The following is a 13,246-nucleotide window of genomic DNA, read 5'->3' as shown; positions in this document are numbered from 1 at the left end:
ACTATGTCCAGTTTTGGGCCCCGCACTACAAGAAGGATGTGGAAAAATTGGAGAGAGTCCAGCGAAGGGCAACAAAAATGATTAGGGGTCTGGAACACATGAGTTATGAGGAGAGGCTGAGGGAACTGGGATTGTTTAGCCTGCAGAAGAGAAGAATGAGGGGGGATTTGATAGCTGCTTTTAACTACCTGGAAGGTGGATCCAAAGAGGATGGATCTAGACTATTCTCAGTGATAGCAGATGACAGGACAAGGAGTAATGGTCTCAAGTTGCAGTGGGGGAGATTTAGGTTGGATATTAGGAAAAACTTTTTCACTAGGAGGGTGGTGAAACACTGGAATGCGTTACCTAGGGAGGTGGTGGAATCCCCTTCCTTAGAAGTTTTTAAGGTCAGGCTTGACAAAGCCTTGGCTGGGATGATTCAGTTGGGATTGGTCCTGCTCTGGGCAGGGGGTTGGACTAGATGGCCTCCAGAGGTCCCTTCCAACTCTGTTATTCTATGATTCTATGATATCTGAGTCTGTTTCCTGACCTTGTTTAGAGTCAACTGGACTTGGTGCTTCATTCCACTAGACCCTAGTCTTTGGCGCTTTGAGGCCTATTCTCCATTCTGGCTTTTTTGACACTTTGTTTCTTGAAGTGAAATTATGTTCTCTGACTTCTTTTGTTTTTAAGATTTCATGGAGGAAGAAAGTCCAACCACCCAAAAAAGCTCATAATATTCATACATTGGAAATTTGGCCTTAGTGTGCTTTGCCAAAATGTCACCCTGACATATCAGAATGCCAGATGAGTGTCTGAAATCCCTGCTAGCCTCTGCAAGGATGCCCGGGTCTTCATGGACAGCTCAATAAAAATAGCTCTAACAACCCAGGAGGAGGAGATCTGGTTAGAGTGTAACTTGTCATTTTCTTGGTGCCTCCTATAATGCTTTCAGTACATAGCAAGGGCTGAGATAATGAACTAAAATCATCACCATTATTCGTGGTTGAAGTCTTCTGGTCTTTCTCTGGAGATCCAGTCAAGGATTGTAGTTTGACATTTGAAAGCTGAGCTTAAAAACTTGACACATTAAAAGCACTTTGGTACCAAGTCGTTGGCCAGATATCTGGTATTGACTCGTCCTCCATCTCAATAGAAAAATCTCCTTTCTATTATCTTATGCCATTGACTTTGTGCTTCTGGGGCTTCCAGAACACTTCCTTGTCAGCAGCAGAGGAGTAAGCAACGCAAGAGAAAACAGTAGAAGTGGAGATCAGCTCCATGGGATCCTTCAGCATCTTCATCTAGTTGGCATCAGATTTGATAAATGACCCCAAGAGTTCTGTTCTTTTCTTTTCCCCCTACTGTTACTCACACATTCTTGTCAACTGTTTGAAATGGGCCATCCTGATTATCACTACAAAAAGTTTTTTTTCTCCTGCTGATAATATCCCACCTTAATTAATTGGTCTCATTACAGTTAGTATGGCAACACCCATTTTTTCATGTTCTCTATGTATATATATCTTCCTACTATATTTCCCACTGCATGCATCCAATGAAGTGGGTTTTAGCCCACAAAAGCTTATGCCCAAATAAATTTGTTAGTCTCTAAGGTGCCACAAGTACTCCTTTTCTTTTTTGCCATAAATCTGTTTACATCCATTGTAACCTCAAAATGTTCCATCTCTTGCTCAGAAAAGCCCTTCTACTGAATCAGAATTGAGGCTTCTTGTATGCTTCTCCTCCACCAGGCACTGGGAGGAAAAGGTGAGAGAGTGCACAAATATTCCTTGTATCTGCTGCCAGGTTCATCAGTTCTAGTATGTCATTCTTTTTGTTCATCAGTGCCTTTGGCTCTTCTACCAAAGGTTTTTGGATCTCCTGTCTCAGAAACAAGGCTGAGCTCTCCAGCTCTGTCTCAGATTCCTTTACCTGGTTGCCTGGATTGTCAAGTGCTGTTGTTGTGTGATCCTGGGAAGGTGCAGAGTTATTATTAGTCTCTGAAGGCAGTGACAAGCAAGTACTGTTCCCTGAAATGAAAAATACTTTATTAATAACTTTTTTCAACAATTTATCCATTTTTTATATTTGATATTCTTCAGTTAAAAAAAGGCTGTGTCTCTTGTATCTGTCAATGTCTGGCAGCTATTAATGTATACCGTTTGCTGATCTGGGGACATTTATTTCTTCAGTTCTCCTATGGTTCGAAAGTTTTTGAAAGGCTTTTAATGTCTTCCTGAGAGTTTAAGAGTCTCTCTTGTTTGTTTGTATTTGTTTATTTGTTTGTTTATTGTAGTGAAGTGTTTCCTTTTCTTATAAATGTTTTTTGGGGAATTTTCATCTTTTACTTTAAGAATGCAGAGTGATGCTGTTGGTCAGGGGTGGACAAACTACAGCCCACGGGCCAGATCCGGCCTGCCAGCCATTTTAATCGAGCCCTCGAGCTCCCACTAGGGAGCAGGGTCTGGGGCTTGCCCCGCTCTGGCGCTCCCACTGGGAAGCAGGGTTGGGGACCACTCCACGTGGCTCCCAGAAGCAGTGGCATGGCCCTCTCCAGCTCCTATGCCTAGGGGCAGCCAGGGCACTCTGCTCTGCATGCTGCCACCCCCCCCAAGTATCACCCCCGCAGCTCCCATTGGCTGGGAACCGCGGCCAATGGGAGTTTCAGGGGCAGTGCCTGTGGACGGGGTAGTGTGCAGAGCCGCCTGGCTGCGCCTCCACATAGGGGCCGGAGAAGGGACATGCCGCTGCTTCTGGGAGCCGCTTGAGGTAAGCGCCGCCCTCGAACCCGCACTCCTGAGCCTCCTCCCATGCCCCTCCCCAGCCCTGATCCCCCTCCCACCCTCCAAATCCCTCGATCCCAGCCCAGAGCACCCTCCTGCACCCCAAACCCCTCATCCCCAGCACCATCCCAGAGCCTGCACCCCCAGTCGGAGCCCGCACCCCACCCCCTGCCCCAGCCCAGAGCCCCCTCCCACACTCTGAACTCCTCATTTCTGGCCCCACCCTGGAGCCTGCACCCTCAGCCAGAGCCTGCACCCCCTGCTGAACCCCAGCCCCAATTTTGTGAGCATTCATGGCCCGCCATACAATTTCTATTCCCAGATGTGGCCCTTGGGCCAAAAAGTTTGCCCACCCCGCTGTAGGTACTGCAGCTTCTGATGAACAATGAGAAGCTATCAGTACTTCAAAAGATCAAAATTGTTAAGACCACCAGTTTCACACAGGAAGCAGAGACCCAGGAGTGAGAGACCTGTGAAATGGTATCTTTGAAGAAGAATTACAGCTAAGTGAACTCCTTTTAAAACTGTTCACATTGTCTCTCTTTTCTCTTTAGCCTGATGAAAGACTATTTCTTTAAACCACCTATTAACAAGCTGAGCCTGAACTTCTTGGATGGGGACTTGGAGATGGCTTACAGGACCAGCTATCAAGAAGAGGTGCGTTTTCCCCTGAATTGGGTTGGGTGTCAGCAGTCTTTCTGTACAGGTTATAGGAGCCAAAATAATTATCTCACTGTTTTTGCAAATTTTATTGCAATGATGACTGGGATCATGGAGTGTCAAATATGACTTAATATTTAGAACTACTGAGAAATGACCACCTTAGTTTAGTTCACCTGTCGTGATCAGTTTCCAGGATTTGAACATTACATTCTTTCTGGCATTCTATTTTCATTCACCAGTAAAAATGGACCAGAATACATTTCAGCTGTTGACTCTATACTATACAATAGAACCTCAGAGTTATGAACACCAGAGTTACAAACTGACCAGTCAACCACACACCTCATTTGGAACCAGAAATACGCAATCAGGCAGCAGCAGAGACACACCAAAAAAAAAAAAAAAAAGCACGCAAATACAGTACCGTACCATATTAAACATAAATTACTAAAAAAATGAAGAGAGAGTAGCATTTTTCTTCCACATAGTAAAGTTTCAAAGCTGTATTAAGTCAGTGTTCAGTTGTGAACTTTTGAAAGAACAACCATAACATTTTGTTCAGAGTTACAAACATTTCAGAGTTTCCAACAACTTCCATTCCCAAGGTGTTCGTAACTCTGAGGTTCTACTGTACCTTCATTTTCATATTTAGATTTAGCTTTCACCAAGCCACAATTCTGTAATCAGATAATAGTGGAAGGCAAGTGCTCCTTACTGCCTTTTCAAATATCTTAACTTACAGAAAGAAAACTCACAAAATTGGATCTTGGCTCTCTAATACTTATTGCAGTCCCAAGTTTATCCCATCCTCATGCAAACGTGCTTTCATCTCGTTGTAAATTACATAAAACTACTGCAGTATGAAATTGGAAGTACAGAAGACTTTAGTTAAAGAACTCCACATCATTTTAAGAATTCTGCACTACCAAATATTAGGAGTACTTGTGGCACCTTAGAGACTAACCAATTTATTTGAGCATGAGCTTTCAAATATTAGTGTCCTGAATTTTTTGTCTTTTTATTACATTGTGTCCCACTTTCAGACATGGCAAGTATCTTAGCATCTTTGACATCAGCTGGTACCCAGGGATTCTTTACTAGTAAATATCAACTTCAGATGTCAGAGTTAAGTCCCCCATCCCGTTCCCCCCAGCCTTCCCTCTATCACTGGTAAGAAAGAAATCCTATGGGGATATTTCTTCCTTAATTCTTGTACCATATGATTGCATTGTCCTTGGCCACAGTCCCTATCTTCTTGTAATTTCAGCCTTAATAAATAAGGGCTTGTCTACACTACTGCCTAAGTCGATGTAAGTTATGTCGCTCATGGGGTGTGAAAAAACCACCCCCCGGAGCAACATAACTTACTTTGACTTAAAGCAGCATCTACACCATGCTATGTCAATGGGAGACTTTCTCCCACCGACATAGCTTCCTTCTCTTGTTGAGGTGGAGTAATTACGTCAACAAGAGAGCACTCTCGCATTGACGTAATGTGTCTTCACCAAACACGCTAAATCGGCTCTGCTGCATCAATGCAGCAGTGCCAATTTAGCGTGGTAGTAAAAACAAGCCCTCAGACATCTCTAGTTTACCTTATAATACAATTAAGCATAAATGTGTTTTTAGTGCATTCTGAAACTCTCACTCTATCTTTGAGTAAAAGCTGTGTCACGATACTAAGGAGAGAATTTACATTTAATTTCTGCTAGTGTGGATGCTTAAGTAATAGATGTAAGCTGTTATTTCTCAGATGCTAGTATTGCACCTGCTCTTGTCAATAAATTGAGTGAAACAAGGAAAAAATTCAAGCCTACAAAATTTAACTGGTAGTAAATATTTGCTGCTGTTTATAAACCACGATAGAGCACTGGACATTAATAACATCATGTATTTATGTGTGTGTACATATGTAATAATATTTACACATGCCATATATAGTACACTACATTCAGTACTTTCCAAATGGAAGGAGAAGAGGAAAGAGCAGTAACTACGTTAGAGGTGGGCAAACTATGACCCATGGGCCACATCCGGCCCGTGGGACCCTCCTGCCCAGCCCCTGAGCTCCTGGCCCGGGAGGCTAGCCCCAGGCCCTCCCCTGCTGTTCCCCCTCCCCTGCAGCCTCAGCTCACTGTGCCACCGGCGCAATGCTCTGGGCAGTGTGCTCCTGCCGGGCAGCGCAGCTGCAGAGCTGCGGCCTGAACCGGTGCTCTGTGTTGGCGCGGTGGTGTGACTGGCTCCAGCCAGGTGGCACGGCTGCCTGTCCTGGTGCTGTGGGCAGCACAGCTGTAGCGCTGCCAGCCACCGGTGCTCCAGGCAGCACGGTAAGGGGGCAGGGAGCGGGGGGGTTGGATGGAGGGCAGGTGAGTTCGGGGTGGTGGTCAGGGGGCAGGGGTGTGGATAGGGGTCAGGGCAGTCAGAGGGTGGGGAACAGGGGGCTTGAATGGGGCAGGGGTCCCGGGGGGGCAGTCAGGAAGGGGGAAGGTTGGATGGAGCAGCAGGGGGCAATCTCGGTGGCAGTCAGGGAGAAGGGGTGGTTGGACGGGGCGGAGGTCCTGGGAGGCAGTCAGGAATGAGAGGAGAGGTTGGATGGGGCAGCGGGGGGCAGTCAGGGGCAGGGGGTCCAGGGGCGGTCAGGTGACCGGGGGGGGGGGGCGGTTGGGGCAGGGGCCCCAGGGGGGCCGACAGGGAACAGGGAGGTTTGGATGGGGCAAGAGTCCCGGGCGGGCCGTCAGGGGGCGAGAAGCAGGGGGGCTCGGATAGGGGATGGGGGCCAGGCCACGCCTGGCTGTTTGGGGAGGCACAACCTCCCCTGACCAGCCCTCCATACAATTTCAGAAACCCGATGTGGCCCTGAGGCCAAAAAGTTTGCCAGCCCCTGAGCTACATCTTTGTGTGTTTATCATAATTTTGTGAGGCCCTCAGATTGCTAAATTGATGTGGGCATATAAGAACCCTAGATAAATAGCATGCAATAGTGTGTTACAGGGTTAAGGGTTTTTTATCAGTGTGATTTTTAAAATGAGTGCATTACTCAAATGTCAAAACAACATGTGGATTATGCAGATATTCCAAATGAGTGCGGATAATACTGTCACCAACTTCACAGCTTCATATGTTCTTTATATTCCTCACAGGTTGCAGAAAAAGTATTTTCAAAATATTTCATTCCCCTCAAAATTACAATAGTCTTGGGATATGCAGTGCTGAATCTTTAGTAAATAAAAGGTTTAATGACTGATATCCCATGCCCATATAGATATAATGAGGTTTGTAGACTACTGGCAAAGCAAGAAGCTCAGATTTCCAATGGGACATGTAGCTCTTCCTTCCAGCCAAATAAGATCCCAATTACTTTTAAGGCATGATGTCAGGATATGCTTCTTCGGGCACAATGTTCTGAAGATTCAGAGCAGGCTGCGCACCGGGGACAGGAGAGCGGTGAAGAAATTTGGCAGCATGTGACCTCCAGAAGAAGAAAGGGCAGAGCGTCCATGTACCAGCAGTGCAGATACAGATAAGCAACCGCTTCCATGTTCTCTCCACAGGTACTAATGCGGAGAGTGGACTAGATGATACATCTGAGGGAAGGGAACAGAAGGAGACTCCGCCGATCGGAAGGCATGAGATGCACTGTCCTAGGGATGGGGGGTTCCACGACCACTGCTCCCAAGAGGGGGAGGCGGGTGGTGGTGGTTGGGGACTCTCTCCTCAGGGGGACTGAGTCATCTATCTGCCGCCCCGACCGGGAAAACCGAGAAGTCTGCTGCTTGCCAGGAGCTAGGATTCGCAATGTGACAGAGAGACTGCCGAGACTCATCAAGCCCTCGGATCACTACCCCTTCCTGCTTCTCCACGTGGGCACCAATGATAACTGCCAAGAATGACCTTGAGCGGATCACTGCGGACTATGTGGCTCTGGGAAGAAGGATAAAGGAGTCTGAGGCGCAAGTCGGTGTTCTCGTCCATCCTCCCCATGGAAGGAAAAGGCCTGGGTAGAGACCATCGAAGCGTGGAAGTCAACGAATGGCTACGCAGGTGGTGTCGGAGAGAAGGCTTTGGATTCTTTGACCATGGGACGGTGTTCCAAGAAGGAGTGCTAGGCAGAGATGGGCTCCACCTAACAAAGAGGGGGAAGAGTATCTTTGCAAGCTGGCTGGCTAACCTAGTGAGGAGGGCTTTAAACTAGGTTCACCAGGGGAAGGAGAACAAAGCCCTGAGGTAAGTGGGGATGTGGGATACCAGGAGGAAGCACAAGCAGGAGAGCACGAAAGGAGAGGGCTCCTGCCTCATACTAAGAAAGCAGGACAAACAGAAAGTTATCTCAAGTGCCTATACACAAATGCAAGAAGCCTGGGAAACAAGCAGGGAGAACTGGAAGTCCTGGCACAGTCAAGGAATTATGATGTGATTGGAATAACAGAGACTTGGTGGGATAACTCACATAACTGGAGTACTGTCATGGATGGATATAAACTGTTCAGGAAGTACAGGCAGGGCAGAAAAGGTGGGGGAGTTGCACTGTATGTAAGAGAGCAGTATGACTGCTCAGAGCTCCGGTATGAAACTGCCAGAAAAAACCTGAGTGTCTGGATTAAGTTTAGAAGTATAAGCAACAAGGGTGATGTCGTGGTAGGAGTCTGCTATAGACCACCAGACCAGGGGGATGAGGTGGATGAGGCTTTCTTCCGGCAACTAGTGGAAGTTACTAGATTGCAGGCCCTGGTTCTTATGGGAGACTTCAATCACCCTGATATCTGCTGGGAGAGCAATACAGCGGTGCACAGACAATCCAGGAAGTTTTTGGAAAGTGTAGGGAACAATTTCCTGGTGCAAGTGCTGGAGGAACCAACTAGGGGCCAGAGCTCTTCTTGACCTGCTGCTCACAAATCAGGAAGAATTAGTAGGGGAAGCAAAAGTGGATGGGAACCTGGGAGGCAGTGACCATTAAATGGTCGAGTTCAGGATCCTAACACAAGGAAGAAAGGAGAGCAGCAGAATACGGACTCTGGACTTCAGAAAAGCAGACTTTGACAACCTCAGGGAACTGATGGGCAGGATCCCCTGGGAGAATAACATGAGGGGGAAAGGAGTCCAGGAGAGCTGGCTGTATTTTAAAGAATTCTTATTGAGGTTACAGGGACAAACTATCCCTATGTGTAGAAAGAATAGTAAATATGGCAGGCGACCAGCTTGGCTTAACAGTGAAATCCTTGCTGATCTTAAACACAAAAAAGAAGCTTACAAGAAGTGGAAGATTAGACAAATCACCAGGGAGGAGTATAAAAATATTGCTTGGGCATGCAGGAATGAAATCAGGAAGGCCAAATCACACCTGGAGTTACAGCTAGCAAGAGATGTTAAGAGTAACAAGAAGGGTTTCTTCAGGTATGTTAGCAACAAGAAGAAAATCAAGGAAAGAGTGGGCCCCTTGCTGAATGAGGGAGGCAACCTAGTGACAGAAGATGTGGCAAAAGCTAATGTACTCAGTGCTTTTTTTGCCTCTGTCTTCACGAACAAGGTCAGCTCCCAGACTGCTGCACTGGGCAGCACAGCATGGGGAGGAGGTGACCAGCCCTCTGTGAAGAAAGAAGTGGTTCGGGACTATTTAGAAAAGCTGGACGAGCACAAGTCCATGGGGCCGGATGCGCTGCATCCAAGAGTGGTAAAGGAGTTGGCAGATGTGATTGCAGAGCCATTAGCCATTATCTCTGAAAACTCATGGCGATCAGGGGAGGTCCCGGATGACTGGAAAAAAGGCTAATGTAGTGCCCATCTTTAAACAAGGGAAGAAGGAGGATCCTGGAAACTACAGGCCAGTCAGCCTCACCTCAGTCCCTGGAAAAATCATGGAGCAGGTCCTCAAGGAATCAATTCCAAAGCACTTAGAGGAGAGGAAAGTGATCAGGAACAGTCAGCATGGATTCACCAAGGACAAGTCATGCCTGACTAATCTAATTGCCTTCTATGATGAGATAACTGGCTCTGTGGATGAGGGGAAAGCAGTGGACGTGTTATTCCTTGACTTTAGCAAAGCTTTTGACACGGTCTCCCACAGTATTTTTGCCAGCAAGTTAAAGAAGTATGGGCTGGATGAATGGAGTATAAGCTGGATAGAAAGCTGGCTAGATTGTCGTGCTCAACGGGTAGCGATCAATGGCTCGATGTCTAGTTGGCCGCCAGTATCAAGTGGAGTACCCCAAGGGTCGGTCCTCGGGCCGGTTTTGTTCAATATCTTCATTAATGATCTGGAGGATGGAGTGGATTGCACCCTCAGAAAGTTTGCAGATGACACTAAACTGGAAGGAGAGGTAGATGTGCTGGAGGGTAGGGATAGGATACAGAGGGCCCTAGACAAATTAGAGGATTGGGCCAAAAGAAATCTGATGAGGTTCAACAAGGACAAGTACAGAGTCCTGCACTTAGGACAGAAGAATCCCATGCACCGCTACAGACTAGGGACCAAAAGGCTAGGCAGCAGTTCTGCAGAAAAGGACCTAGGGGTTACAGTGGACGAGAAGCTGGATATGAGTCAACAGTGTGCCCTTGTTGCCAAGAAGGCCAATTTTGGGATGTATATGTAGGGGCATTGCCAGCAGATCGAGGGACGTGATTGTTCCTCTCTATTCGACATTGATGAGGCCTCATCTGGAGTACTGTGTCCAGTTTTGGGCCCCACACTCCAATTTTTCCACATCCTTCTTATAAAGTGTCCAGCGGAGGGCAACAAAAATGATTAAGGGACTGGAACACATGAGTTATGAGGAGAGGCTGAGGGAACTGGGATTCTTTAGTCTGCAGAAGAGAAGAATGAGGGGGGATTTGATAGCTGCTTTCAACTACCTGAAAGGGGGTTCCAAAGAGGATGGATCTAGACTGTTCTCAGTGGTCGCAGATGGCAGAACGAGGAGTAATGGTCTCAAGTTGCAGTGGGGGAGGTTTAGGTTGGATATTAGGAAAAACTTTTCACTAGGAGGGTGGTGAAACACTGGAATGTGTTACCTAGGGAGGGGTGGAATCTCCTTCCTTAGAAGTTTTTAAGGTCAGGCTTGACAAAGCCCTGGCTGGGATGATTTAGTTGAGGATTGGTCCTGCTTTGAGCAGGGGGTTGGACTAATGACCTCCTGAGGTCCCTTCCTGATATTCTATGATTTAGATATAGAAAAGTGCTTTGATACTACAGTGATGTGTGCTATACAAAACTATAAGATTCATAACTATTTTAGGTCATATTTAAAAATGTTTTAGCTTTTTTTTTTTTTTGCCTCTGAGGTTTGTACATTTGGGCTCAGAGTAACTAAGACCCCTGGTTTTACAGGAGGAAGACTAAAATAAAATGGAAAATTTTGTATCTTGATTATTTCATTTCTGGTGCTGTCCTCTGCCAGTTCTACTGCGCTGCTCTTCCAGCAATAACAGAAATAATTTATGCTTGTCCACTTGGTTCCTGGGCTTGGACACAATCTTCCAGAGCTGTATTGGAACACTTATGTCTTATTAGATACATGAAAACTCTTAATAGTGATGCCTTATATAATGTGGTGGAAAATTAACCACGTGTTGTGTTTGAAATCAGAATCGCCTGAGGATCCTTTATTCAAGTATACGTATACAGGGAGAGTCAGCCATAGCTGCTCTGCATCAGCAGAAAATACAGGAGTTTATATAGCTGAAAACCACAATTTGTTAAGCACACTTCCTTTAACAGCATTTTCCGTTATTAGACATATAGTGCAAGCTCTAACAGTAGCTTTCCTTATTTGGGATATAGAAAAACAAGCTTTTCCTGTTATTGACAGGTTGTTCTTTGCGGTTAACAGGTCTTTCCTAATTTCTAGTTGTGGGGTTACGTTTCTTAAGCTGTGCTGTTGTAACTGCCCCACAATGGAATTTTCCTCAGCCTCTCCTTATGCTTTTAAACACACAGTTAGCTTGACCAAAGGTTTTTAGGCCTACTTGGGAAGTTTAGACCTACTGGATTTTTCCTCCACAATAACTACACTAATCTATAAAGAGGCCATTCTAGAAATACCTGAAAAACCCCTCTGTGTTGGGGTGGATTAGAGGAGAAGTCTGTCCCAGAAAGGAAATCATCAGGTAATAATTTTTCTGTCATTGATCTCTCCTCCAGTCTGAGACATTTGACATGTAGTGAACAGTAAGGAAAAATGAAAAAGGAGGGAGAAATAAATATGGAGAGAAAAGTAAAGGACTCCCTCCTCTAAAATTAGTAGTAGTTTTCTATTTTGGGATCACTAGGGCTCCTTTTGAACTAAACATTATTTCCCTCACCAACCTGTCTTTTTCTGAAATTATAGCATATTGAAAGCATGCACCAAATATTCTACTAAAGTAGAAATTTGCAGCTTATTGCTATATTGGAATAGTGTGAAATGAAATATCGTTATCTATTTTAGAATGTAAATTGCTGATCACTTTCCGTAAAGGACTTCCCCTCTCTGAAAGCTTACTTTTACCTGTTCTATTATGGAGTTTAATCCACTGCTCATGCTCCTTTTCCTGTCACTGACTCCATGATCAATAATCCAGTTTCTCAAATCTAGACTCAGTCACCTCTAGAATGTTTAATTTAATTTGAAGATATTAATAAATTATGTAAACGTCTACCTTACTATCTAGCCAATATTCCTCAAATTTGTTGAATGAACAAGTATTTGCAAAGGTTTTGTGGAGCTTTGTGTATTTCCCTCTACAACTGTTTTATTCATTACGCCATATGTTTAAAAATATTAAGCTGTATGTATTGCTAGGGAAGTTCCGGCATATACATCACTTCACAGAATTTGAGAGCAGTATGTACCCTTGGGGGAAGCACAACAGGACATGAACAGCATTATCCAAGTCCACTGCCAAGATCTATACAGTGGATCTTACAGATACACTTCCTAAGTCTCAAAGAATTCCAAAAGGAGTCAAGTTAATTTATCTGCTTTGTGAGCTTTCCCTCATATCAGATACTACCATTCATTGATATTTATCTAGGAGCTAGCAGTCAACTCTGTTTGAAACTGGTTCAGAAATGTATGTTAGTTGTTTGCTAATGATGTGGAAAGCCTATGCTCCCTGTTCTAATTTCATTAATTAAAAAGCAGGTCACATTGCTCAGTGAAAAGAAATATCAAAAACTAGCAAAAATACCTGAAACCTGATGTCAAAACATAGTTAGTCATTAGGCTGCACAATTGGATTTGGTGACCCTATGGGACTAGTGAAGACCTTGAATCATTGCTAATTTTGAACTCTGATTTATATGATATGTGTATAAATTAGTAAGCATTAGAGTTTCTGGCAGTGCAAATTAGGCTTTATTCAAATGCTGCATGAACCTGAAAAAAATTTATTCAGGTTTGACCCACTGTTTTGTTTAATCTTCCCTCAAACACAGAAAAGAAGCCACCTTTGATTTTATGCCATTAATTTTAAATAATTTTTCATCCTGGCTTTTCTTACACACAGGCATTCGGTAAAGGATGACAAACTACCAAATATGGCAGGCAAACATTTCATTCTGTCTTTGTGGCACCTTAGTCCTGTACAGATTGAATAAGTGTTTGAGGATTTGACACCATTATGAACTAGTACACTGATGAAGAAGAATGAGCCTTGCATGTTTGTGAGTCAGTGCACATCTGGATACAGCCAACAATTTGTTCCTTCTTTTTCTGTTTCCAGCAGTAAGATATTTGCTATGGAAGCTGCTTCTTGTGATCCAGAATCTAAACTGACTTTAATGGGGACAAGAACTATAAACTCTACTCAGTTTGCTGTTTACCTCAACAGCGCACCTAAAC

General features: G+C 44.8%; 1 protein-coding gene across 2 annotated transcripts in view; it reads left to right on the top strand.

The window, feature by feature from the left end:
- The window catches only part of ADCY9 (adenylate cyclase 9), a 190,461-nt gene that overhangs the window by 137,663 nt on the left and 39,552 nt on the right, over positions 1-13,246 (top strand). For both annotated transcript variants that reach the window (XM_084642296.1, XM_084642295.1), the window contains exon 5: positions 3,323-3,425. In XM_084642296.1, the coding sequence (XP_084498422.1) occupies positions 3,323-3,425 (103 nt within the window). The remainder of the gene's footprint in view (positions 1-3,322; positions 3,426-13,246) is intronic.

This window comes from Lepidochelys olivacea (genome assembly GCF_965140295.1).
Source record: "Lepidochelys olivacea isolate rLepOli2 genome assembly, chromosome: 10".
Lineage (NCBI taxonomy): Eukaryota > Metazoa > Chordata > Testudines > Cheloniidae > Lepidochelys > Lepidochelys olivacea.
This window is presented reverse-complemented; position numbering and strand designations above follow the sequence as displayed.